This window comes from Crinia signifera, chromosome 11 (assembly GCF_055691185.1).
Source record: "Crinia signifera chromosome 11, ASM5569118v1, whole genome shotgun sequence".
NCBI lineage: Eukaryota > Metazoa > Chordata > Amphibia > Anura > Myobatrachidae > Crinia > Crinia signifera.
Window position 1 is genome coordinate 50,996,810 of NC_139227.1, and position 27,144 is coordinate 51,023,953.

Genomic DNA, 27,144 nt, shown 5'->3' on the forward strand with positions numbered 1-27,144 from the left:
CGCTCTCAGCCTCTGTAGCACTCGGACAGCGCTACAGAGGCTGTTAGAAGCGACGGAGACAGACGGTTCTCCCCGCTGCCTGTCAGTGCGGGGGGAGCCGTCTGTAAAGCAGCCAGACCAGCGCTGGATCCAGGAATGGTAAGTAACGCTGGTGTAAAAGTGAGGTGTGTGTGTGTAATAAAGTTTTACTTCCCTGTGTGTGTGTTTTTTATAAACATTCTTTTTACAGGTGGACTACAAGTCCCAGCGGGCCCATTAATGCCCCGCATGCTGGGACTTGTGGTTCTCCAAGTCCCAGCATGCGGGGGAGGTCTGCTGGCACTTGTAGTTCGCCAGTAAAAAGCAATGTAATGATATGTATGATGGTTTTAACCCTATCAGGCCGGCGTCCACTGGCCACGGACGCCGGTGACAGCCCCGGGCTTCAGCCCTGGACGGGTGAAGCCTGGGGGGGGGGGACCCCTTTATTGGGGGGGTCCCCACTCCTCCAGGTACCCCGTCCAAGGCTGACCAGCCACGGTGCTCATGTTTTGGCCGGGGGACCTTGTATAAAAAGTGTCCCCCGGCTGTGGCATGACACCGCGGGCTGTTGGAGCCCGGTGCTGGTTTCAAAATACGGGGGACCCCCAGATTTTTTGTCCCCCGTATTTTTGGAACCAGGACCGGTCCAAGAGTCCGGGGCTGGTTTCAGAAATACGGGGGACCCCTATGCTTTTTGTCCCCCCGTATTTTTGGAACCAGGTCCGGCTCAATGAGCCCGGGGCTGGTTATGCTTAGGAGGGGGGACCCCACGCCGTTTTTTTTTTTATAAAAACACTTTTACACATTTTTATTAACAGAAACATGCACAGATCTCAATGATCTGTGCATGGTTCTGTCAAATTCGCCTGTCAGAACCTGGTCTATTTTTTTTGCGATTTTTGGGAACATTTACCAAAAATCGCACCCTATTACATTTGCGAGTTGTATACTTTATAATGGGAAAACATCTGGATGCGAATTGAAATGTGACTAAAAATCGCACTTCTAAAAGTGCGATTTCGCGGTAAAAAGTGCGATTTTTTACCGCGATTTTCAACCTATTAAATGTGCGATTTTCGGAAAATGTGCGATTTCGGCCGTTTTTGACCAAAAATCGCACATGTCTAAAAAATCACACCCTATTACATTTCGCCCCCGGAGGGGTAAAAAAAATAATTGATGATCTAGGTAGATTAGAGGAATGGTGAAGAGCATGGCAACTACAGTTTAATGCCAAAAAATCCCAAATCATGCACTTGGAACTCAAAAATCCAAAGATAGTATAAATGGTACTATATTGGAAACTATTTCAGGGGACTTAAAGTCAGGTAGGCAATGTAACAAAGCAAAGAAGTCAAGTCAGATGCTTGGTTGCATAGGGAGAGGTATCAGCAGTAGAAAGAAAGAAGTAATAATGCCACTGTATAGGTCATTGGTACGGCCTCATCTAGAGTACTGTGTTTAGTTCTGGAGGCCATATCTCCAGAAGGATATAAATACATTAGAGGCTGTACAAAGAAGGGCAACTAAAATGGTGCATGGCCTACATCACAAAAGGTACCAGGAAAGACTAAAAGATCTTAATATGTATACTTTAGAGCAGAGAAGGGAAAGGAGAGACATAAAAAAAACTCACATATATCAATGGTTTTAACAAGGTACAGGCGGGAGACATTCTTCACAGGAAAAGGAGCAATAGAACACGAGGATTTTTCATGTGAACACCCACTCGCTGCCCTGTGGGAACCTCCCCCATCCTCCGATGGTCACCGACCATTGAATGATGGACCAAGCTGTCAGGCAGCCACGAGTGCTCCAGACCACTCGGATAGTTATCCATGTAAAAGCAGGGATATGGACGGGCAGCTGACATCCGGCTATGTCAGCTGCCCCCCTCCCCCCCCCACATGTGTCACGGCCGGATTTCCCAGCTTTTTAATGGGAACGCCTATGAAACGTGCACATATGGTAATGAGCCCAAACAGCCCTTCACGCCCCTCTCCACCCCCTGCTCGGATGGTCCCATACGATCGTTTTCCACACGGAATTCATGCCGTGTTCGGATGTGCGAGGCGTATGCACATGCGCGCACACACAAAACATCAGCCGTCCGCAGACGCAGCCATCCGACTCAATCAGAGTAAGGGCCCATATGATTTCTACTTGCAAATTGCATGAACAACTAAAGTCCCCTGAATATCTCTTTCTAACTTTTATTAGACCACACTATATGCTATTATATCTATATTGAATATATGTATGGTTTATTATCCCTTAACTATACCATTCTAATAAGAAAGATTTGGTACTTGTGGAGTATCACGGCTCCCACGATGTGCATCGCAAGCTAAAAAATTCGCATCGCATGCAATCAAATCCCCAAATGCCCCCAAATGTCATTTTTCAGAGTGTACCACCCCCACTATCAACGCCAACGGTCGGCGGTACGCGTCCTACGACCTTTTCATACCCCCACTATCCACGTCGGCGTGGAGTTGAGAATAGAATAGTGTGGCGAGCGCAGCGAGCCACCGAGCCCGAAGAGTGGCGAGCGCAGCGGATACCTTCACAGGTATCCGCGTCCCCTCGCGGGCTTCACAGGTGTCCGCGTCCCCTCGCGGGGCTCACTGCGCTCGCCACGCTTCGGGCGCGCTGCGCTCGCCACACTATTCTATTCTCAACTCCACGCCGACGTGGATAGTGGGGGTATGAAAAGGTCGTAGGACGCGTACCACCGCCCCTCGCGGGCTCGCTGCGCTCGCCATGCTTCGGGTTGGCGTTGATAGTGGGGGTGGTACACTCTGAAAAATGACATTTGGGGGCATTTAACATGTTTGCTGCACATTTCAATGCATTTGGATGCATTTCAGTGCAAAAACGCATGCGATCGCATCGCATGCGATTTGATTGCATGCGATTTTTGCTAAAAATAGCTCAAAAACGGTAAAAATCGCATCTCATCGCATGCCATCTCATGACACTACATATGGCATGCGATGGCATGCGATGGGAGCCGTGATACTCCACAAGTACCAAATATTTTATTCAGCTTCAACATAACTGCCCCGGGAATTGGGGCTGCAGGGGGCATATCGGTAACCAGTGCAGGGCATGCTGGGTTCCTGCCACATAACTGCCCCGTGGTTAGGGGCTGTAGGGGACATATTTGAACCCAGTGCAGGGCTCCTGCCACATAACTACCCCAAGGATAGGGGCTGTAGGGGGCATATCTGTACCCAGTGCTGGGCTCCTGCCACATAACAGCTCTGGGGATAGGGGCTGCGGGGGGCATGTGTCTCCCAGGCCCTGCACATGGGAGGGGGCAGGGCCTGGGAGATTGCGTTCTACTATCATTCACTCACTCAGTGTCTATCTATCTTGCTGTCTATGTACATATGTATGTATCTATCTATCTGCTATTTATCGATCAATCGATCTATGTATGTATGCATCTACTGTATCTATCTGCTATTTATCTGTCTATGTATGTATCTATCTATCTATCTATCTATCTATCTATCTATCTATCTATCTATCGGTCTGTCTGTCTGTCAAATTTATGATTTTGCCATGTAATTGATTGCCGCTTTGCTGATATCCAGTTGCTGACATTCTTCAGTAATTGTAATGAAGATACCCAGTACATGGATGTATGTATTCCCCACGTGTGGCTGTACTGTGCACACAAATCCTGGTAGAGGTTGCACTAAACCATTGTTATACTTCATGTGACATTATACAAGCCTGTTCTAGCAGTTATATTGTGTAGCTGATATACAATGAGCGACACTGATGTCCCTGTGTCACCTGCTGTGTGTTCTTTAGCCGCCGAAAAAGAAAAAGGTGGAGAAGAAACAGAAGTCAGCCAAGGGGAAGAAGACTACGGGTTTGGTGGATGGCCTGGCCACAGAAGAAATGAGCAAAGACCAGGTAGGTGTTACATGTATACTGCCATTCTAAAGCATTGATTATGACTGTATGATATTAAAGAAGGGTTCGGTCATACTAGCCCACTTGCCATGTGGCTCTTGTTCTCAGTTTACTAGGAGCAAGTAACACCACAAGGTAGGAGGTTTCCCAGAATGAAGCCTCACAATTCATAGTGATGTCACTGGCTCCTAGTGACTGTATAGGCTGCATTCTCAGTGATGTCACTGGTTTCTAGTTACTGGATAGGCTGCATTCTCAGTGATGTCACTGGTTTCTAGTTACTGGATAGGCTGCATTCTCAGTGATGTCACTGGTTTCTAGTTACTGGATAGGCTGCATTCTCAGTGATGTCACTCACTTCTAGTTACTGGATAGTGTACAAGCTTATGTCACTGGTTCCTAGTGACTGTATAGGCTGCACCCTCAGTGATGTCACTGGCCCCTAGTAAAAAGTTTAGCTACACTGGATTTTTGACTTAGGGGGTGATTCAGTATCAAATGTTGCATAGGGAAGATCACTATTCTGCGCATGCACGAGACCGCAAACATTTGTCAGAATACGACTGGAGTCTCAGTGACAGCTGTGGTTGGTGACGCGGCATTGGGTGCGCGCAGTAGTGTAATCTATGAGGTGTGCCCAAGATGGCTTCCTCCCTTGTTTTCCTCATTGAAAGGATACATAATCCTTGGAATCCATGACCCAATATAACTACTGGCTTTCCAGTGACATGAGAGAAGTACCGGGGCCGCTGGGATGTAAATATGCTTGTGGACAATTGCTGGAAGAGATGTTCAATATGCATATGTAATGTTACATACTTGTTACGTGTGATGCTGCAGCTGGAGGAGCATATAGTGCGTCTGCGGGAGGAGCTGGACCGGGAGCGGGAGGAGAGAAACTATTTCCAGCTCGAGCGTGACAAAATCCACACCTTCTGGGAGATCACTCGGCGGCAGATGGAAGAGAAGAAATCGGAGCTTCGCAACAAGGACCGCGAGATGGAGGAGGCTGAGGAGCGCCATCAGGTGGAAATCAAGGTAATGACATGACCTATCACGCTACCCTTGTGTGCTCACTGTAAGGAGTCACTCTGATGCTTCTGTATTATGTCTTACAGTATGTGTATATAGCTGCAGCTCATAGTAACAGTAGTGATCCAGGGGGAGGAGAGGGGTGGGTTACGTTTGGAATGATCACCCCCCATGCACATTTCCTCCACAGTTCCCTCTACGCTAATGTCTGTAACCTCCATTCTGCTGTCACATGGGTTTTTCTCAGCTACTGAACAGACATTAGGGGCATAGGCGAATCTAGAAATATGTAAAAAAAAAAAAAAAGGAGAGTATCACTTGCGCTAAAAGAGCAGGTTGATGGGGTAATCGTAGGTTCTAATATATAAATCAAGCGCTTTATATACTTACACTTGATTTATATATTAGAATCTAGAAATATAAATACAAAAAAAGAGTGGCGTCCCACAGTTAGAAGTTTTCCTTATTAGTAGAATAAAATATGATTTTTACATACAGGGGTAGATTGATCCAGTTTCCAGGCTTATATGTCCATTAAGTGGGATGTAAATAAACAAAATGGTACAACATGTGTAGTACAGTCTCAAATAGAACAACAAAAGTTAATAGGGTGGAGTGATCCCTTCACCTTTCACGGGTGGTGTTCTTAATCAATGTTCTTATAGGTTCACCTTGTGTAATGGACAGGATATTAGCGCTCACATGTATGAGTGCAGGATGTGCCTATATAGGTTTCTTTGTGTGTTAATGCAAACACCATAATAACCAACACCACATACATCTATTAGATCCTTCAGATGCTCACGTGCAGGGCCGCCAACAGGGGATTGCCAGGGGCACAGCTGTCCCGGGCCCCGGCCTCTGGAGGGGGCCCGGACAGCTGCCCACAGTGGCACGCCCCCCCCCCCCCCCACTGCCGCAAATCCCCCCACCTGGCTCCGGAGGGCAGGCGCGCACAATATGCAGTGCAGCCTGCAGAGCACCTAGCCTAGGATACAGAGGGGCTCGGCGCTCTGCAGACTGCACTGTACAGTGAGTGCCCCGAGTCCTGGAGGGAGAAGATGCGGCGCCGCCACCACCTCTGGTAAGTAATAGTAATTGGGGGGGGGGGGGGCGCATGCGAGGGGAGGGGGTTGAAGGTCAGTCCCAGGCCCTAACATTACTAGTGGCAGCCCTGCTCATATGTAGCTAGATTGGAATCCTCATATCAAGGTTTCTTTTATAAAAATACACCTCCGCAATGGCGATAAAAATAATTTTTTTATTTTATTTTATCCAAAGACATCAAAAAGTTAAAACTAACTTTGCCTGCATGGACCAGATTTTACAGTACATATGATGACTATTACTGCTACTGGGAGAAAAATAGATGGAAACCCGGGTAGCTCACCAGAATACAGAAACACAGCCCATATGTGTACAGAGTCCTTTTGCATTAAAAAATAGCACAGCACCAACGCGTTTCAACCGGATGGTCTTTATCAAGGTGGTGCCTATCCTCTGATCGACTGGGTTTATGTACCCAGTAGGTCCTCCCCCTTGACAGAGGTTAATTGATTACATTCACAAAAAACATCCATTATAAATTCAATAAAAAAACGTACTATAATCCATATATATATATATATATAAATTCAGTAAAATATAAAAAAAAAATCCAGAAATTCATAAAAAACTTCATTGATGAATATTTACCAGATTAATATTAATTTGGTGACTTCCACCTGGAAGTCCATATATGGGAACGCTACCTACAGTATTTCCCAAATATGTGTAATCCATTATCCTCCGTACAAGGGATAATCTGCGTTTGTCCGATGCACATCACTGGGCTCCAAGACACCCCCACGCCATGTGACCCGGCAGTCTAAACCCCCCACATAAACGGACCTGCTTAGACTATACTGCCAGGCAGCGCACAGCTCTCTCTGCGCAGCTGTCATCACTTTAAATTGTGTGCGGCCAGCGATCTAATGGGTGGTCCGGTGCACCACCGGCCCACCCCTTAGATTTGCCTATGATTAGGGGGTTTACTTACGAAGAATCCGGTTTTAAAATCAGAATGACCCCCAATATGTCTGTGCACTTTTTTATTAATAACTTGTTTTAATCTCCCTGTATTTAAAACATCCAATGCACAACACTCCCTGCAAGGAAATTCATCCCCAGACCTCATATACTCCTCTATAAGTGAGGTAGGCTGCCCTCTCCATGGTCTCCCAGTCTGTCTGCGCTGCAAAGGACGCCTCTCACTAAGGGAATTATACCACTCTCCTGGCTGTGGTGTTTGCTGGAGCCAGAGAAAGACAGCGGACAGAACATTTTACCCATTGAGTCAGCATTTTCCATGAAACATAATGAATCGAGTTCCTAAAAAAAGAAAAGAGTTGTCCGAGTCATGTATCCTATTCCCACTGTCCTGCTGGGCATCTCTTACTATAACGGCACTGTAGACGCACAACCATGACAGGCGTCATGGAGTTAGGCGTGGAGACAGGCGTCATGGATTATGGAGTGCTGGTTTGTATACATCACATTTGAAATAAAAATTGTATCTTTTGTGTTGTTGTTGGTACTGCAGCTGATATGTCCTGTTGCTTCTTTCCCAGAGTGCCAATGGCTGTCTCAGTGGACTACCTCTCCCACCCACATCCAAGGACACTCCCTCGATCTCGTCTTCTCTCGCTCTTGTTCCCTTACTGACTACACTATCTCGGCTTTTCCTCTTTCTGACCATCACCTCATCTCCTTCTCCCTCACTGCTTCCCCCTCTCCCACCCCCCCTCCCAAGCGCATTGTCTCACGGCATAACGTCAACACACTTGATCTTGCTGCCTTCTCAAACACGCTGTGTCCTCTTCTCGCCCCAATCGCCCTCATGTCCTGCCCGAACCTCGCCGCCTCCCTCTATAATGACACCCTATCTTCGGCATTGGACTCTGCCTGCCCTCCCTCCTCTATCCCCCTTCGATGCTCCAACCCCCAACCGTGGCACTCACCTATCACCCGATTCCTTAAAAAGTGCTCTCGCACTGCTGAGCGCTTCTGAAAGAAATCACGCTCCCTTGCGGATTATCTCCATTTCAAATTCATTCTTTCCTCCTTCAGCTCTGCCCTTGCTCTGGCCAAGGAATCCTACTTTAAGTCCCTCATCCTTTCCCAATCATCCAATCCCAGCAGGCTCTTCGCCACCTTCAACTCCTTGCTCTCCCCCCCCCCCTCCTCCAGCTCTTCCGTCCTCCATCATAGCCGCTGATTTTGCAACCTACTTTTCAACCAAAATCTCCTCTCTCAGGACTGCCATCACTGCTGCCATGACCTCACCCTCTCCCTCCTCCCCTCCTACATCTCCACTCCCCTCCTTCCAACCCCTGTCCTCATTTTACCCCACCACTGCTGCTGAAGTCCACTCTATCCTTCAATCCGCTTCTCCCTCCACCTGCCTGCTCGATCCTATCCCCTCCAATATTATCCGTCGTCTCAGTCCATCAGTCTGCTCTCACCTGGCTCACCTCTTTAATCTTTCCCTATCCTCTGGGATCTTCCCTTCCTCCTTCAAACATGCTCTTGTCTCCCCAATTCTCAAAAAAACAAATCTGGACCCCAACTCTCCATCCAACTACAGGCCCATCTCCCTCCTCCCTTTTGCCTCCAAGCTCCTAGAACGTCTGACCTATAATCATCTCCTAAGCCACCTTACTGCTAACTCCATTCTAGACCCCCTCCAATCCGGGTTCCGCCCTTTACATTCCACTGAAACTGCCCTGACCAAAGTCACTAACGATCTACTATCGGCTAAATCCAAAGGCCTCTTCTCTATACTCATCCAGCTTGATCTGTCGGCTGCCTTTGACACTGTTGACCACCCTCTCCTGCTCAACACCCTCCGCTCCTTTGGCATCACTGGCACGGTCTTTTCCTGGTTCACATCATACCTCTCCGATCGCTCCTTCTCCGTCTCCACTCCGAGCTCCTCCTCTCCTACTACCCCGCAGCCAGTCGGTGTTCCCCAAGGGTCAGTCCTTGGCCCTCTCCTCTTCTCCCTCTACACCACCTCTCTGGGCACCCTCATCAGCTCCTATGGTTTTCATTACCACCTTTATGCTGATGATACCCTAATCTATCTCTCCTCCCCCGACCTATCCCCATCACTCCTGTCCAAGGTCTCCGAATGCCTCACGGCCATCTAAGCCTGGATGACCCAACGCTTCCTGAAACTAAACATGGCTAAAACTGAACTTCTAATCTTCCATCCCCCGAACATCCCCTCTTCTCCCACTATCTCCATCAGCATTGATGAAACCGAGATCACGTCCACCGACCAAACGCGCTGCCTCGGTGTCATCATTGACTCCTCCCTCTCTTTCACCCCCCACATTCGTGCCCTCTCACAGTCTTGCCGCTTTCACCTACGCAACATCCCACGCATCAGACCATTCCTCACGTACTCACCCTACCTCATTACCTCACCTGTGCTCCTGTCCTGTTCTTCCCTTCCTCTACTTCATCTTCAGTCTCCTCGACAATTTTGACACCTACTTCTGAACTGATGCTGATTTTAGTTCTACCAGTTATACCCCTATTTATACTGTATTTTTCAACACACCCTGTACGTTACCTTGTAATTTGTTTTTTTGTTTGCTATGTACGACGCTGCGGACACTTTGCGGCGCCTTATAAATAAACGTACTACTACTACTACTGACTGCTACAGGCAGGAGAGACCTAATGCTATCACCAGTAGCATTGTATATACCTTATAGGCTTGGGAATCCTGATCCTGCTGCAGGAGCAAATGGAGACGTCTTCATGACATTTTCTGCATGGCACGGAAAGACTTGCAGGCGCCATGTATGCTATGGTTCCCCCTGTTGTCTCTTTTGGGCATGTGCAGGTCTCCAGGAACATGGGTCCTGGTGATTTTTCCAGGACATTGTGTCTGTGCCATGTTCCTGGAGATGTCTGTACTGTGCAGGTCCAGATCCCCAGGAACATGGCTCCTGGTACTATGTTCCTGGTGATGTCTGTACTGTGCATGTGCAGGTCCCCAGGAACATAGCTACTGGCACTATGTTCCTGGTGATGTCTGTACTGTGCATGTGCAGGTCTCCAGGAACATGGCTCCTGGCACTATGTTCCTGGTGATGTCTGTACTGTGCAGGTCTCCAGGAACATGACTCCTGGCACCATGTTCCTGGTGATGTCTGTACTGTGCATGTGCAGGTCTCCAGGAACATGACTCCTAGCACTATGGGCCTTATTCTAGTTCACTCTTTCTGACAAAATCCTTCTTAGATGGACAAAACCATGTGTACTGCAGGGGGGGGGGGGGGGGGGGGCGCAGATGTAAAATGTGCAGAGAGAATTAGATTTGTGTGAGTTATTTTATTTCTGTGCAGGGTAAATACTGGCTGGTTTATTTTTACACTGCAATATAGATCTCACTTTGAAGTAAAACCCCACCCAAATCTAATTCATTCTGCACAAGTTACATCTGCCCCACCTGCAGTGCAAATGGTTTTGTCCTTCTAAGAAAGATTTTGTCGGAAAGAGTGAACTAGAATAAGGCCCTATGTCCCTGGTGATGTCTGTACTATGCATATGCAGGTCTCCAGGAAAATGGCCCCTGGCACTATGTACCTGGTAATGTCTGTACTGTGCATGTGCAGGTCTCCAGGAACATGGCTTCTGGTACCATATTACCAGTGATTTCTGCAGCGCTGGTGCAGGACTCCAGAGAGGGAAGTATAATGTACGGGTGTGCAGTGTGGGCTGTAGTGGACCTGTTATAGATCTACCCATGCATAAAAAATTGTTATAGGATCCTAGCTGATCTATAGAATGACTACTAATTCCCAGAATCGGACCCCTCTTTCCCTTCCATAAAGTCATTGAGAGGTTTTTTTTTATTACCTTTCAGATAACTTAGTAAATCTCGTTCTTTCCATCTGTCACTCAGGTTTACAAGCAGAAGGTGAAACACCTGTTATATGAGCACCAGAACAACATGTCAGAGATGAAGGCGGAGGGCAGCGTCGCTATGAAGCTGGCACAGAGGGAACATCACAGCCAGGAGAGCTCACTGCGTAAGGACATGCGGGTGCTACTAGTGGAGAACAAGGAGCAAGAGCTGGCCAATGAGATGGTGGTGAAGAACATGAGGCTGGTGAGAGATGGGAGTAGTGATGATGCCTTCTGCTTCCATGGGGATACTGTCCTGTCTGTTCCTATGTTTCTGAATGTTTGGGTATGGGAACAGATGTCTGTTCCTTGTTACTGAATGTTTGGGTATGAGAACAGATGTCTGTTCCTTGTTACTGAATGTTTGGGTATGAGAACAGATGTCTGTTCCTTGTTACTGAATGTTTGGGTATGAGAACAGATGTCTGTTCCTTGTTACTGAATGTTTGGGTATGAGAACAGATGTCTGTTCCTTGTTACTGAATGTTTGGGTATGAGAACAGATGTCTGTTCCTTGTTACTGAATGTTTGGGTATGAGAACAGATGTCTGTTCCTTGTTACTGAATGCACACAAGGTGGCTACATCTCACACCTGAGAACCGCAAGGCACATAAGGGTTGAAAAACACTGGTCTAGTTAGTTCCTTCTTGGGCTTTTGCAAAGTCCCATGTAAAACTAGAGAACATGTGATGTAAATACTCCAGCTCTTCTCATGCCTCACATTGTACTTCCTACGGTAGAAACAAGATGAAGAGGTCACTCGCCTGAGAAATGACTTTGAGAGACAAGTAAAAGGTCAGTAACGTGTAGTATTGTAGACCCGCTCACCCCTGTCTTTTGGTCAGCACCTTATCTCTAGTTGCTCCCATGTCAGACTTGGGTGTGAATGTTGCACACTGGGAATGCAGTGTTAAGGGCCTATACTTAAGGGGTGTGTACAGTGACCAGAGGGGGTGTGTCCAGTTACCACAGGGGGTGTGTCCAGCTGCCGCAGAGGCTTGGGTGGTGGGGAGCACCCTAATTGGAAACATATGATATGAGATGCAGGTGCACACTCCCTAACATTCCTAGTATCTGGAACATTCTGACTCACCTGATGAGGTCACCTGGCTGTTGTAGGTAGTGCACATTTTTGGCTACAAATTGTGCTAAGAGCCTCATTTTTACTCTGTGGTAAATGATGGAGTTTATTCAAATTATTCTGATACCCAGTGTTCTTAGTGCTTGTAGTATGCACCTGCATTTTCCTATAATACAGTAACAATGTATAAGTTGGAAGCACTGTCTGTATCTTGACGTTGGTGCAAGTGATGGGGCCCACCTGGAATTTGCACGGTACCCCCAGTGGGCCAGATCGCCCTGGTTGGCTCAGTCTGGCTGTGTAAATCGCTATCGGACGGGAGTGTGGCTGGGCGTGAGATTTAAGTGTTCAGAAAGTGATGTATAGAGCCTGTGATTGGCCACCGCTCCTACCCTGTCCTAGCCGCCACCCCTGTCCTAGCCGCCACCCCTGTCCGGTGCTATCACATGTCGCAGACCAGGAACCAAAAGCAGATACTGTAGGGGCCTTCAAGGTTGGAGGATCTCACTGAAGGTCTTCAATTCTTGCTAGCCAATTAGTAATGGATCTCTTAGACAACCTCCTTTTGAGTGCCAACGCTGCTGTGAGCGATCCTCAAAATATCTGCTAAAAATGCCAGTGTCGTTAACAGAGACTGTGCTTTTAGTATAAATCAATACAAAAACAGCCAAGTCAATTCATGAAAGTTTAGTTAAATATTGCACTCAAAGGGTTAAACCAAAGAGAGGTTTTAGTCCCTCCAGCAGTGTAATGAATGGGAATATGAATATTACTTTTCCAAAATGAATTTAAATGAAAAAAAAGGGCCCAATTGATGTGTCAACAGCATAAGAAATAATATTCCTGACTGTTACCTAGATGTGAAATGTGACTGTGATCAATTGCATGGTAAGAGGTTGCATGTTGACCAAACTCTGTGTTGTCGCTGTATCATGCTGTGTCATTGCTGTGTCATTGCTGTGTTATGGTTGTGTCCGCTCTGTGCTATATCCCTGTTATCTCACATGCAGAAATCGAGAATAAATATGAGAAGAAGATGCGGGTTCTGCGCGATGAGCTGGAACTGCGCAGGAAGACCGAGATCCACGAGATTGAGGAGAGGAAGAACGGACAGATCAACACGCTGATGAAAAACCACGAGAAGGCTTTCAGTGACATCAAGAACTATTACAATGACATCACACTCAATAACCTCGCCCTAATCAACTCGTTAAAGGTACCTAAGCCTGGGAGTGGTAGACTTCTCCTAATTGCATGCTGTCCATCAACAAGAACACATATTTATCATTCTAACCCTTTGTTATACTAAATACCATAGAACAGTTGGAGCTAGGTATAGAGTTCGGCCTCTCTTCTTGGCTGGCTCAGATGCACTACTGACCAATATCCGAGGACTGGTTAGTGTTCCGAAGCTCTGGGCTAATGCACTTTTGTGATACTGCTAAGCACCGTACTCACGCAGGCCAGGAGATCACCATTCACAGCACACATGTGCAAGTTATGCACTTCATACAGCGGACATGTTTGATCTTGGTATCAGACTATGCTTGTGCAGCATAAAGGAGACTTTGGCTCCAGGAAACGTGAGGGAGACTCTATAGATGATCAGCCTGCCCAGGTGGTGTGGTAGCACAGTGTATACGGGCTACAGGTTATAGTCACATTGGCACAACCATCTCTTAGCCGTTATTAAACCTTCCTTCAATACCTCCTAGGCAAGTGGTTCCCAAATCTAATCCTCAAGGCAACCTAACCATCCAGGTTTTCAATATATCTATGCTTGAGCCCAGCTGGCTTAATTAGTACCTTAGTCAATCTGTGCTCAGACATGAGTACTGTATCCTCTTAAACCCTGGACTGTTTGGGTGTCTTGAGGATTTGTCGTAGAGAACTGATTGAGGCTGTAGTCAGATGCGATGTTGGTTCATCGCCCAAATGTGCCACCACCGCCAGCTCTTGTCCCAAAGTAACATGTAATTGTCCCAAACCTCTAGTTGTGTGCTGCACTGTTATATTCCCTCTAGAAGGATGACCCTGTATGTGACCATAGGGATCCCACCTACCCCGTGTATAACCATAGGGATCCCTCCTACCCCGTGTGCGACCATAGGGATCCCACCTACCCCATGTGCAACCATAGGAATCCCTTCTACCCCGTGTGCAACCGTAGGGATCAGGGCCGGTGCTAGGGGGTTCGGTGCCCTCCTGCAAACTATAAATTTGCGCCCACCCAAACTTTACAAAGTGAGGGGTGTGGCCACACAATAATGCTCCCACTCCAAATTACACCACACAGTAGCACATTCTTATTCACCTAACACAGCACCAGTGCCGTAACTAGCAATTTTGGTGCCATGTGTGTAAAAACAGGGACAGTGCGCGCCGAATTGTAGAAGCGTGGCTTCATGGGGAATTGGCGTGGTCACATAAAAGTACCAATAACACCATAATCCCCATTATGCTTCACACCTCAAAGCCCATAACACATTAGTATCCACACACAGTAATGCACATTATTCGTAATGCCACACATCATGATGCCTCCTGCACAATATGCAGAACACCATAATGCCCATTACACGTTATGCCACACACTGTAATTCCCCTTACATAATATGCCATGCACTATAATGCCTATATGACATTGACACACATTATGCTACACATAATGCCCCGAGTACTCCTGCATATGCCCACATTTGTAGCGTTGCTTATTCATAACACCCACACCAGTTGCGAAAAGTAGTTGCTCTGCTTACAAGTAGTGCCCACACCAGTTGCCGACAGTAGTAACGCTGCGTAACCATATACCAACTCCAGATGCTGACAGTAGTACCTCTGCTTATACATAACACCCACACCAGTTGCCAAAAGTAGTTGCTCTGCTTATACACATGCCCACACCAGTTGCCTGAAAGCAGTACCTCTGCTTATACGTAGTGCCCACACCAGTTGCCGACAGTAGTAGCACTGTGTAACCATATGCCCACACCAGTTGCCGACATTAGTAGTGCTGCCTGTACACATGCCTACACCAGTTGCCGACATTAGAAGCGCTGCCTCTACACGTGCCCACACCAGTTGCAGACATTAGTAGTGCTGCCTCTACACGTGCCCACACCAGTTGCCGACATTAGTAGTGCTGCCTCTACACGTGCCCACACCAGTTGCCGACATTAGTAGTGCTGCCTCTACACGTGCCCACACCAGTTGCCGACAGTAGTACCGCTGCCTACACACGTGCCCACACCAGTTGCCGACATTAGTAGCGCTGCATATAGACGTGCCCACACCAGTTGCTGACATTAGCAGCGCTGCCTATACACGTGCCCACACCAGTTGCCGACATTAGTTGTGTTGCCTAAACACGTGCCCACACCAGTTGCCGACGTTAGTAGCGCTGCCTATACATGTGCCCACATCAGCTGCCGACATTAGTAGCGTTGCCTATATGCGTGGCCACACCAGTTGCCGACATTAGCAGCGCTGCCTATATACGTGCCCACACCAGTTGCCGACATTAGTAGCGCTGCCTACACACGTGCCCACATCAGTTGCCGACATTAGTACGCTCACACTTTACAATGGTGGCACTGGCAGCTCATCCTCTCCTGTTTCCTGGTGTCTTCAGTCAGCCTTGCTCCCTTGTAGCTCCGCCCCTTCTGGTCCATGTAGCCACACCCCCTCCGTCAGTGTAACTCTGCCCCCTTTTGGACCCTGCCTCCGGCGCTGCTGCCTGTGATGAAGTGTGACAGGCGCAGCAGCAGCCGGCAGGCACGGAGGACAGCAGAGGATGCACAGCAGGGACAGCGCCTCTCCTGCCCGGCGCCTACCTGCTTTGCATCCTCTGCTGAGTGGGTAGCGCCGGCCCTGATAGGGATCCCGCCTACCCCGTGTATGACCATAGGGATACCGCCTACACTGCGTATGACCATAGGGATCCTGCTTAGTTTAATACAGAGGATTAGTAGGTGGCATCTCATCTATTCCTCATCTAGTCCTCCGTATTGGTTACAGCTCTTTATGCCCTGTCTCTGCAGGAGCAAATGGAGGAGATGCGGAAGAAGGAGGACCGGATGGAGAAGGAGATGGCCGACCTCCAGCTGCAGAACCGCCGCCTGACTGAGCCCCTGCAGAAGGCGCGGGAGGATGTGGCAGAACTCCAGAGACAGCTCGCCAACTATGAAAAGGACAAGGTGTCCCTGGCTGTAAGTGCCCACTCCAAATCTACTCTGTTCTGGTAATGTGTGTTCATTTGTCATTCAAATCTTCAGAAATTATGTGACTCCTCCCCTAGGGGCAGCCAATGGAATTCTATCTATCTATCTATCTATATATATAATATATATATATATATCTCTTCTAGAACAACCTGACGTGTAGTAGCATTTGCTTCCACTGGCTGTCTATCTGCTTTGGTACATGGCCACTGCATATGTAATCCGATCAGACCGTCCCCTGGGGGGCACTGTAAACCTGGGGCATAGAGTGCTCAGGCAGGAACTTGGCCACTTTAAGATTTCTGACGTCTTTCTTTCGGAGAATAATGCTCTGGTACCTAATCCTCTATAAGTCAGTAACCGTTGCAGTGTCTGATCATCTCTGTGAGGAGCTTTCTAATCCCGCATATTGCAGACCTTTTGAGGACATGGACAGATTGGAAGAACAATGGTAGATTTCCCTGTTGTATGATTGTCTTTGGATTTATGTATTCCAATCCTAAATTGTGCCAGATGACTGTCCAGCTGTCGGGATCTCAACCAACAGGGCTGTTATTCCTCCACTGAGCCTATAGCATGGCAAGCACAGAGAGCCAATGAGCACATAGCATGGCGAGCACAGAGAGCCAATGAGCACATAGCATGGCGAGTGCAGGGAGCCACCGAGCCCATAGCATGGCGAGCGCAGTGAGCCACTGAGCCCATAGCACGGCGAGGGTAGCGAGCCATCGAACCCATAGCATAGCGAGCGCAGCAAGCCACCGAGCCCATAGCATGGCGAGCCACCGAGCCCATAGCATGGCGAGGGCAGTGAGCCACTGAGCCCATAGCACGGTGAGGGTAGCGAGCCATCGAACCCATAGCATGGCGAGCGCAGCAAGCCACCGAGCCCATAGCATGGCGAGCCCGTAAGGGGCTTTTCTGAGCTTACCCTCTTGTAGAGTACCGGTGGCTGGAATTCCGATGTCGGTATACTGACCATTGAGATACTGACCGTCTGCCAGTCATACCACACCAAGTTTTGCAGCCCTTTAAGATGTTAAACAAACATATCAAAACTGCGCTGGGGACAGCCTAATTACAACTTGCATTTTATTAGTCAATCAAATTCATTATATATCACTGGCCAGTGAAAATATTAAAACAGCAATGCACAGACAAAAACAGCAATGCACAGACAAATATTTAGTAGACAGACAGACAGACTAACATAATGATTATTGGTTAATTTGGCAGTTTTTATAAAACCTCTTTTCCAGTAAGTGAAAAGAAGCATGCACTGGTAATGGTAGTCAGTATGTTAGTATGAAGTCTTGCAAAAATATATAGAAAATAAGTGTGCTGCTGGCACAAACTTAAACTCAAACACTCAGGGGACAGCACACTGCAGGACCAGGAGAGGTTACCTTTTCTGTCAGGCCAGACATGATAAAGTGAGAGACTGCTTCTCATTTCATTTCAAGACTTGTTCCCAATCTGGGAAGTGGGTGCTGTTTGCACCTCAATCTTAGGAATGGTGAGTGTGTTGGTACTTCTGTATCATATATATATATATATATATATATATATATATATATATATATATATATATATATATATATATATATATATATATATATATATATATATATATATATATATATATATATATATATATATATATATATATATATATATATATATATATATATATATATATATATATATATATATATATATATATATATAAGCAAGCAAGGGGTCCGGCACTCAGGCTGTAGAAATTCAGCTGCTTAGGTGCGCTTCAATCTCCCAAGGAGAAGTATAGTACGAACAAACAGAAGTCACTCTAAGAATTAATTCAAAACTGCACGGCGGCAGTCAATGCAAAAAACGTGAAGACACTGGTATAGTGCAAAGCCAACGTTTCGGGCGGGTAGCCCTTTATCAAGACATAACAAGTGTACAAACATTACTCACATTTATAGTAGAAAAACTGTCAAATCACTCTGTGCACACCACCACCATGCTGGCACCCGGCGAGGAACTGATGACATCATCGGCGCTGCTGCACCGACAGGTTCTGACTCACCGGGGGCGTGTGTCTATCACCGTGTACCTGGTAACCATAGTGACAATCATAAATAAACATAAAGGAAATCAGCCACCATAGTAGGTGCATAGTGACCATAGTGTCAATGAACATACAGGCATGTGAACAATCTACCACCATATACACCTTAAGTGAGGGGAATGAGGGAGCGGGATGACCACATGCAGGCTCTGAGCAGGGAACTGCAGTATGCGTGTGCTGCAGCCGGTTCCCGTAAGTGGACTGTGTCAATGTAGTACTACGGCGAGCGGCTGCTGTCAGTCGGGTCAGTGAACGGCAAAAAGCGCCAGATCACTATGTGCATTTACCTGTCAGTCGGCTAACAGGGAGAGCTCTGCGTGCTGCTGGCTAATGTGCGAAGTGTCCCTGGGCTGTATACGCGGGCAGCACGGCTGTCCGATGTCGTAAACGGGAAGGTAGAAACTCAGGATCTGAGGTGTCTGGTTGCACACACGCAGTGCGTGTGTACATGGAGCTGTGGAGAGTGTCTGGAACAGGACACGCAAAGCGTGTGCATGGTGCTGAAAGGAGAATCAGGATGGGAACACGCAATGCGTGTAACCATGGTGCTGAACGGAATGTATCCGTCCAGTGTGCACAGACCTTGTCAAGTAATATGGCAAGGCTGGGTGAACAACTATGTGCAAACAGCTGAGCGCTGTCTAATGGAAATGTACTGTGTCTGTCTGTGTGTAAAAGGCTGGGGAGTGTAATTGAAGGGGGGAAGATGCAACTAGCGGGTCAGGAGAAAGACCCAATGTGTGAAAACTGTACCAATGGATACAGTCTATGCTAAAGGGGAAGCCTTGTGAGTGTGAAGGAAAGAGGAAAAAGACAAATAGTAAATGGGGACGCTGTGAAGTGTGTAGAGTGGGTGAGACACCGTGTATAAGGTGATTTCACCTAGGGTAAGCCGTGCGGATCCGTGACAGCGGACCATGATGAGTGTCTGAGACAGGCAGCAATAACAATACATAAGAGTAAAATCAAAGAAAGCCCAAAACTATCAATGCTGTACCAATACGGTCGACTGAAGAAGGCTGGGCTGCAAAGGGCCCAAACCCGCCAGTGAGTCACAAAAGTAGTCCATGGATAAACCTGGGTCTCCCAGGTCTCAGACTATGAAAAGGGAACATGGTAAAACAATGGGGGCTACCAGCAAGGGTGTGTACTTTGTCCGGGTGCCGGATGGGATCTTCAAAGTGGAGGGACAATGTGTATAGCTGGATAAGTCCCTGGGCATCGGGAAAGAGGTTTCACAGGAAGCAAGACATGGGTAATAATTCGTTCAAACCATGTGGTTGTACAGTGTCAAGAGCATGTATCCATTTCGATTCCAGTTTGAGTAGCGCTTTGCCTCTATCGCCGCCTCTGGAGTTAAGAGGGATGCAGTCGATGATCTTATATCGGATACTCGGCAGGGTATGGTTCGAGGCTTTCCAGTGTCTGGCCACCGGTTGGTCAGAGCCTTTGTTGCCCAGTGCCGCTCGTATGCTAGATTTGTGGAGTGCCATCCTCTCCTTGAATTGTCTAATAGTCTTACCCACGTATAGAAGTCCACACGGGCATTTGATGTAATACACCACATATGTGCTGCTGCAAGTGAGGGGATGCCTTATGGGTATACGTGTTCCAGTTCTGGGGTGCAGGAAGAAATCTCCTGTTTCCAACCCTCTGCAGGTGACACATTTAAGGCATCTGTAGTTGCCGTTTTTTCTCTTCAGGAATGTGGTGGGTGGAGCTTCCTTCAAGTCAGAGATGTCGTTTCGGACCACGAATTCTTTTATATTTCTACTGCGCTTGTACGCTGGCATCAATGTCGTGGTTTTGAGACTGCTCAGGTGCGGGTCGTTTGAAACAAGTGGCCAGAAACGTTTCAGTGCTGGCTGTAGAGTAGCTTTGTGTCCAAATCATCCTGTCTGTTTTAGCTGTCTGGTTGTCATGTTGCAGAAGATCTTCTCTCTTGAGTGCTAAGACACGGTTTTTGGTGTTGGACAGTAGCTTCCTTGGGTATCCTCTTGTGGCGAATTTTTTATACATGCTCTCAATTTCAATTTTAGCCGCCTCCAGGTCTGAGCAAATCCGCATCGCTCTCAGGAATTGCGAGTATGGAAGACTCCATTTGGAAGCAGATGGATGGAAACTGCTACCCAATAGGGCAGTGTTCCTGTCGGTAGGTTTGTGGAAGACAGAGGTTTCAATCCGCAAGTCAGGAGTGAGGGTAATGGTGACGTCAAGGAAGTTAATGGTCTGGAAGCTTGAATTCATGGTGAATTTGATGTTCACATCCTTGCTGTTGATGTCGGTCATGCATAGGTTGAAGCTTTCCTGGGTGCCGCTCCAAAAGACGATGATATCATCAATATATCGATGGTATAGTTTGATGTTTTGAGCAATGGCAGGGTCTGAGAAGAATTCTTCATTAGCCTGCTGGAACAAGCACTATCCAACAACTATTTCCTCTTCGATAATAAGTACTACATCCAGCTAGCGGGAGTTACGATGGGATCTTGTGTGGCACCCAGTCTGGCCAATATATTCATGTACGAGTTAGAGAATGACCTATTCGGTACTCTTTACCTAGAACGGCGCCCATCGCGGTGATCGCGGCATCGCGGGCAGTACATAAACGGCCGCGACGCGATGCCCGCGATCACCGCGATTTTCCCATAGGGAACAATGTTAAAAAGCCTGATTGACCGCGATTTTGCATTCAATGCCTCAATGCCCGCGATTTTCCCATAGGAATCAATGTTAAATGGGCTACAGAGCCCAAATAGGCACAATTAACCCTTAAATGTCCCCCCAATTTTTGTACGCCACCCCACGATCCACGCCAACCCGAAGCGTGGCGAGCGCAGCGAGCCCGCGAGGGGCGGCGGTACGCGTCCTCCGACCTTTTCATGCCCTACTATCCACGTCGGCGTGGAGTTGAGAATAGAATAGTGTGGCGAGCGTAGCGAGCCACCGAGCCCGAAGCGTGGCGAGCGCACGCGGATACCTTCACAGGTAAACGCGTCCCCTCGCGGGCTTCACAGGTGTCCGCTTTTCGCCACGGATACCTGTGAAGCCCGCGAGGGGACGCGTATAACTGTGAAGGTATCCGCGTCCCCTCGCGGGGCTCGCCACGCTTCGGGCTCGCCACACTATTCTATTCTCAACTCCACGCCGACGTGGATAGTAGGGCATGAAAAGGTCGGAGGACGCGTACCGCTGCCCCTCGCGGGCTCGCTGCGCTCGCCACGCTTCGGGTTGGCGTGGATCGTGGGGTGGCGTACAAAAATTGGGGTGACATTTAAGGGTTAATTCTGCCTATTTGGGCTCTGTAGCCCATTTAACATTGATTCCTATGTGAAAATCGCGGGCATTGAGGCATTTTAAAGTAAAATCGCGGTCAATCAGGCTTTTTAACATTGTTCCCTATGGGAAAATCGCGGTCATCGCGGGTACACGATTTTGATGTACCCGCGATTTACCCGCGATTTACCCGCGATTTACCCGCGATGCCCGCGATTTTTTACCCCCGACGCCCGCGATTCTAATCGCGGGCGCCGTTCTAGGTAAAGAGTACCACCTATTCTTCTCAGACCCTGCCATTGCTCAAAACATTAAACTATACCATCGATATATTGATGATATCATCGTCTTTTGGAGCGGCACCCAGGAAAGCTTCAACCTATGCATGACCGACATCAACAGCAAGGATGTGAACATCAAATTCACCATGAATTCAAGCTTCCAGACCATTAACTTCCTTTTTTTTTTTTTTTTTAAACTTTATTTATTCAAAGTTATATTACATTTTCTCAAACAGACATAAAAATACCGTTACAGGAAGATACAGTACATACATTGCCAGGGGAAGGGCAATGTTACCCGGGATATAGAAGAAGAAAATGGAGATGGGGCACAGACAAGATATTGATTGTTTTTTTCCATCTAAGAGATGCATAAAATGGTGAGATGAAATACAAAGGATTCCACTATATATTTCAAGTAGGAGAGAGATTACCCCTATACCCCACTTCATGTACAGTTATAATAGAATACAGTAGGATCAAATCGCTAAGCGGGGTCCACGAACCCCAAAATAATTATAAATATTATTGTGAGTTCTTCAAAGGGAGATACTACACAACTTGTGTAGAAGAAAAAAAAAAAAAAAAAAAAAGGAAGACCATTAACTTCCTTGACGTCACCATTACCCTCACTCCTGACTTGCGGATTGAAACCTCTGTCTTCCACAAACCTACCGACAGGAACACTGCCCTATTGGGTAGCAGTTTCCATCCATCTGCTTCCAAATGGAGTCTTCCATACTCGCAATTCCTGAGAGCGATGCGGATTTGCTCAGACCCGGAGGCGGCTAAAATTGAAATTGAGAGCATGTATAAAAAATTCGCCACAAGAGGATACCCAAGGAAGCTACTGTCCAACACCAAAAACCGTGTCTTAGCACTCAAGAGAGAAGATCTTCTGCAACATGACAACCTGACAGCTAAAACAGACAGGATGATTTGGACACAAAGCTACTCTACAGCCAGCACTGAAATAGTCAGAATTGCCAAACGTTTCTGGCCACTTGTTTCAAACGACCCGCACCTGAGCAGTCTCAAAACCACGACATTGATGCCAGCGTACAAGCGCAGTAGAAATATAAAAGAATTCGTGGTCCGAAACGACATCTCTGACTTGAAGGAAGCTCCACCCACCACATTCCTGAAGAGAAAAAACGGCAACTACAGATGCCTTAAATGTGTCACCTGCGGAGGGTTGGAAACAGGAGATTTCTTCCTGCACCCCAGAACTGGAACACGTATACCCATAAGGCATCCCCTCACTTGCAGCAGCACATATGTGGTGTATTACATCAAATGCCCGTGTGGACTTCTATACGTGGGTAAGACTATTAGACAATTCAAGGAGAGGATGGCACTCCACAAATCTAGCATACGAGCGGCACTGGGCAACAAAGGCTCTGACCAACCGGTGGCCAGACACTGGAAAGCCTCGAACCATACCCTGCCGAGTATCCGATATAAGATCATCGACTGCATCCCTCTTAACTCCAGAGGCGGCGATAGAGGCAAAGCGCTACTCAAACTGGAATCGAAATGGATACATGCTCTTGACACTGTACAACCACATGGTTTGAACGAATTATTACCCATGTCTTGCTTCCTGTGAAACCTCTTTCCCGATGCCCAGGGACTTATCCAGCTATACACATTGTCCCTCCACTTTGAAGATCCCATCCGGCACCCGGACAAAGTACACACCCTTGCTGGTAGCCCCCATTGTTTTACCATGTTCCCTTTTCATAGTCTGAGACCTGGGAGACCCAGGTTTATCCATGGACTACTTTTGTGACTCACTGGCGGGTTTGGGCCCTTTGCAGCCCAGCCTTCTTCAGTCGACCGTATTGGTACAGCATTGATAGTTTTGGACTTTCTTTGATTTTACTCTTATGTATTGTTATTGCTGCCTGTCTCAGACACTCATCATGGTCCGCTGTCACGGATCCGCACGGCTTACCCTAGGTGAAATCACCTTATACACGGTGTCTCACCCACTCTACACACTTCACAGCGTCCCCATTTACTATTTGTCTTTTTCCTCTTTCCTTCACACTCACAAGGCTTCCCCTTTAGCATAGACTGTATCCATTGGTACAGTTTTCACACATTGGGTCTTTCTCCTGACCCGCTAGTTGCATCTTCCCCCCTTCAATTACACTCCCCAGCCTTTTACACACAGACAGACACAGTACATTTCCATTAGACAGCGCTCAGCTGTTTGCACATAGTTGTTCACCCAGCCTTGCCATATTACTTGACAAGGTCTGCGCACACTGGACGGATGCATTCCGTTCAGCACCATGGTTACACGCATTGCGTGTTCCCATCCTGATTCTCCTTTCAGCACCATGCACACGCTTTGCGTGTCCTGTTCCAGACACTCTCCACAGCTCCATGTACACACGCACTGCGTGTGTGCAACCAGACACCTCAGATCCTGAGTTTCTACCTTCCCGTTTACGACATCGGACAGCCGTGCTGCCCGCGTATACAGCCCAGGGACACTTCGCACATTAGCCAGCAGCACGCAGAGCTCTCCCTGTTAGCCGACTGACATGTAAATGCACATAGTGATCTGGCGCTTTTTGCCGTTCACTGACCCGACTGACAGCAGCCGCCCGCCGTAGTACTACATTGACACAGTCCACTTACGCGAACCGGCCGCAGCACACGCATACTGCAGTTCCCTGCTCAGAGCCTGCCTGTGGTCATCCCGCTCCCTCATTCCCCTCACTTAAGGTGTATATGGTGGTAGATTGTTCACATGCCTGTATGTTCATTGACACTATGGTCACTATGCACCTACTATGGTGGCTGATTTCCTTTATGTTTATTTATGATTGTCACTATGGTTACCAGGTACACGGTGATGGACACACGCCCCCGGTGAGTCAGAACCTGTCGGTGCAGCAGCGCAGATGATGTCATCAGTTCCTCGCCGGGTGCCAGCATGGTGGTGGTGTGCACAGAGTGATTTGACAGTTTTTCTACTATAAATGTGAGTAATGTTTGTACACTTGTTATGTCTTGATAAAGGGCTACCCGCCCGAAACGTTGGCTTTGCACTATACCAGTGTCTTCACGTTTTTTGCATTGACTGCCGCCGTGCAGTTTTGAATTAATTCTTAGAGTGACTTCTGTTTGTTCGTACTATATATATATATATATATATATATATATATATATTCGGCGGGTGCCCACACAGCATTCCAGCAATTATAATCCCACAGGCGTGCCGCACTCCAGCCAATTTTCAAAAGGATTTTATTGAAGACAACGCACTCAGGAACGTTTCAATACACTTAAGTATTATCGTATTAATGCCTGACTATAATACTTAAGTGTATTGAAACGTTGCCTAGTCTGCGTTGTCTTCAATAAAATCAGTTTGAAAATTGGCTGGAGTGCGGCATGTCTGTGGGATTATATATATATATATATATATATATATATATATATATATATATCTATATATATATATCTAAAAAAAAATATATATATATATATATACAAGCCAAAGGAATCCGGCACTCCCAGGGTTAATAGTCAAATCTTTTGCTGCGGTGCCTTCCTTATGGAGGATATCCAGATAGGTAGGAGCAATTGAGGCGGCACTCTTTTGCAGATAAAATCTTTATTCCATTTCCGACAGTTTCGGGGTTACCCCCCTTCGTCAAGGATTAGCAGCACACAACTGCTCAGTACACAGTATCACATTAAATACATACAGAGTGTACACTCCCCCACAGAAACCCCACCCACCAAGCACAATCAGGACACCACAGGGACTCACCTGCTCAGGCTCACATCGCCTACCAACAGCGTGAGATTTAACTCCCACCTGTCAGGCTGATTGGCCATGAACAGCCCAGCATACTCCAACGTACTGCTCATCACCGCAAACACATCGCTGCCTAGGCAACGACGGATGCGGGATGACGTCATCAGTGTTAGCCGGGAACTCCGGAGCGACTGTCAGAAACACACCTCCCCTGGACGTCCAACTTACCTCAGGACACCGGGGTGTGCGTATCTTCTAGCCGCGTCCGGAGTCGGAGTCCCCATGACTAACAACAAAATACAAAATGTAAACAACAAAATAAATGGATTAGTGCAAACAAAATAGAATACAGTATTGGTAATGCTGCGAATACAAATATATCAGTAATTAGTATAGGCGCTGCCCATCAACAGTTTAACCAATTGCAACACACAAATATAGAGTAATATAATTGAGCAATTTATATGTGCACCAAAACATTGTGCACATATAGCTCCTACATAGAATCAGAACTACTCAGAGACATGATAGACAAATGGACACAATATTTACATATTCACAGAAAGCATTGTAAGCCCATGGTTTCTTTAAGCCCTTTCGGGGCTAGGGTATTTAACACAAATATCCACTGACTCTCACATTGTAAGAGTGCCTTATTCCGGTTCCCACCCGAATATTTGGGGGATGTGATCAATGATGACTGACCTCATGCTGGCAACACTGTGTTTAAATAAAACACAGTGTCTCGCAATTGGTTGGTCCTATGTTGGGCCATTCGTTCCCGAAATTGCCTCTGGGTCTTCCCAACATAGGACAAGCCACATGGACAGGTCAACAAATAGACAACATATGTTGAGGTACACGTTAAGGCATAATTAATGGTATCATATTTGCCAGTGTGGGGATGTCTACATTTTTCACAGGGCCAGATACCTCTACAGGTGCTGCAGCCCAGGCATCTGTAGCACCCTCTTTTCTGGGACAAAAAATACTGTACTGGTTGTTTCTTATCCCACCCCGTTATGTTCAATTTGACAACTGTATCTTTAAGATTTTTATTACGAGTCAAGCTCGGTAAGATACGGGAATTACGTAGTAAAGGGAGATCTTTATCGGTGGCCACCATGGGCCACCATTGTTTGATTTTCTTAGTGGCTGCATGATCACCTGGAGAAAATTTATGGACCCACGGAACCACTACTTTGTCCAATTTATCATCAGATTTGGGTTTACTGATCAACAGCGAGTCACGTGATAAAGATATCACTCGCTTTTTAGTTTTTTTTAGATCCACATGTGGATCTTGAAATATAATAAAGCACTCTGGTTTTAAGATTATACATTGTATTTGGTTACTGTATTCTGTACCATTGATATTAGTGGTGAGAATTTTGTAGGTGGTGAAAGCGCTCTCTATACTTTCTGTTCCTATTTTCACTTTGCCTCC

General features: G+C 47.1%; 1 protein-coding gene across 1 annotated transcript in view; it reads left to right on the forward strand.

Moving 5' to 3' along the window:
- DRC4 (dynein regulatory complex subunit 4) overlaps window positions 1–27,144 on the forward strand; it is a 56,622-nt gene that overhangs the window by 6,577 nt on the left and 22,901 nt on the right. Inside the window, exons 2-7 of the mRNA XM_083164046.1 lie at window positions 3,847–3,951; window positions 4,792–4,989; window positions 10,943–11,149; window positions 11,686–11,740; window positions 13,037–13,242; window positions 16,067–16,234. Coding sequence (XP_083020172.1) covers window positions 3,847–3,951; window positions 4,792–4,989; window positions 10,943–11,149; window positions 11,686–11,740; window positions 13,037–13,242; window positions 16,067–16,234 — 939 coding nt within the window. The remainder of the gene's footprint in view (window positions 1–3,846; window positions 3,952–4,791; window positions 4,990–10,942; window positions 11,150–11,685; window positions 11,741–13,036; window positions 13,243–16,066; window positions 16,235–27,144) is intronic.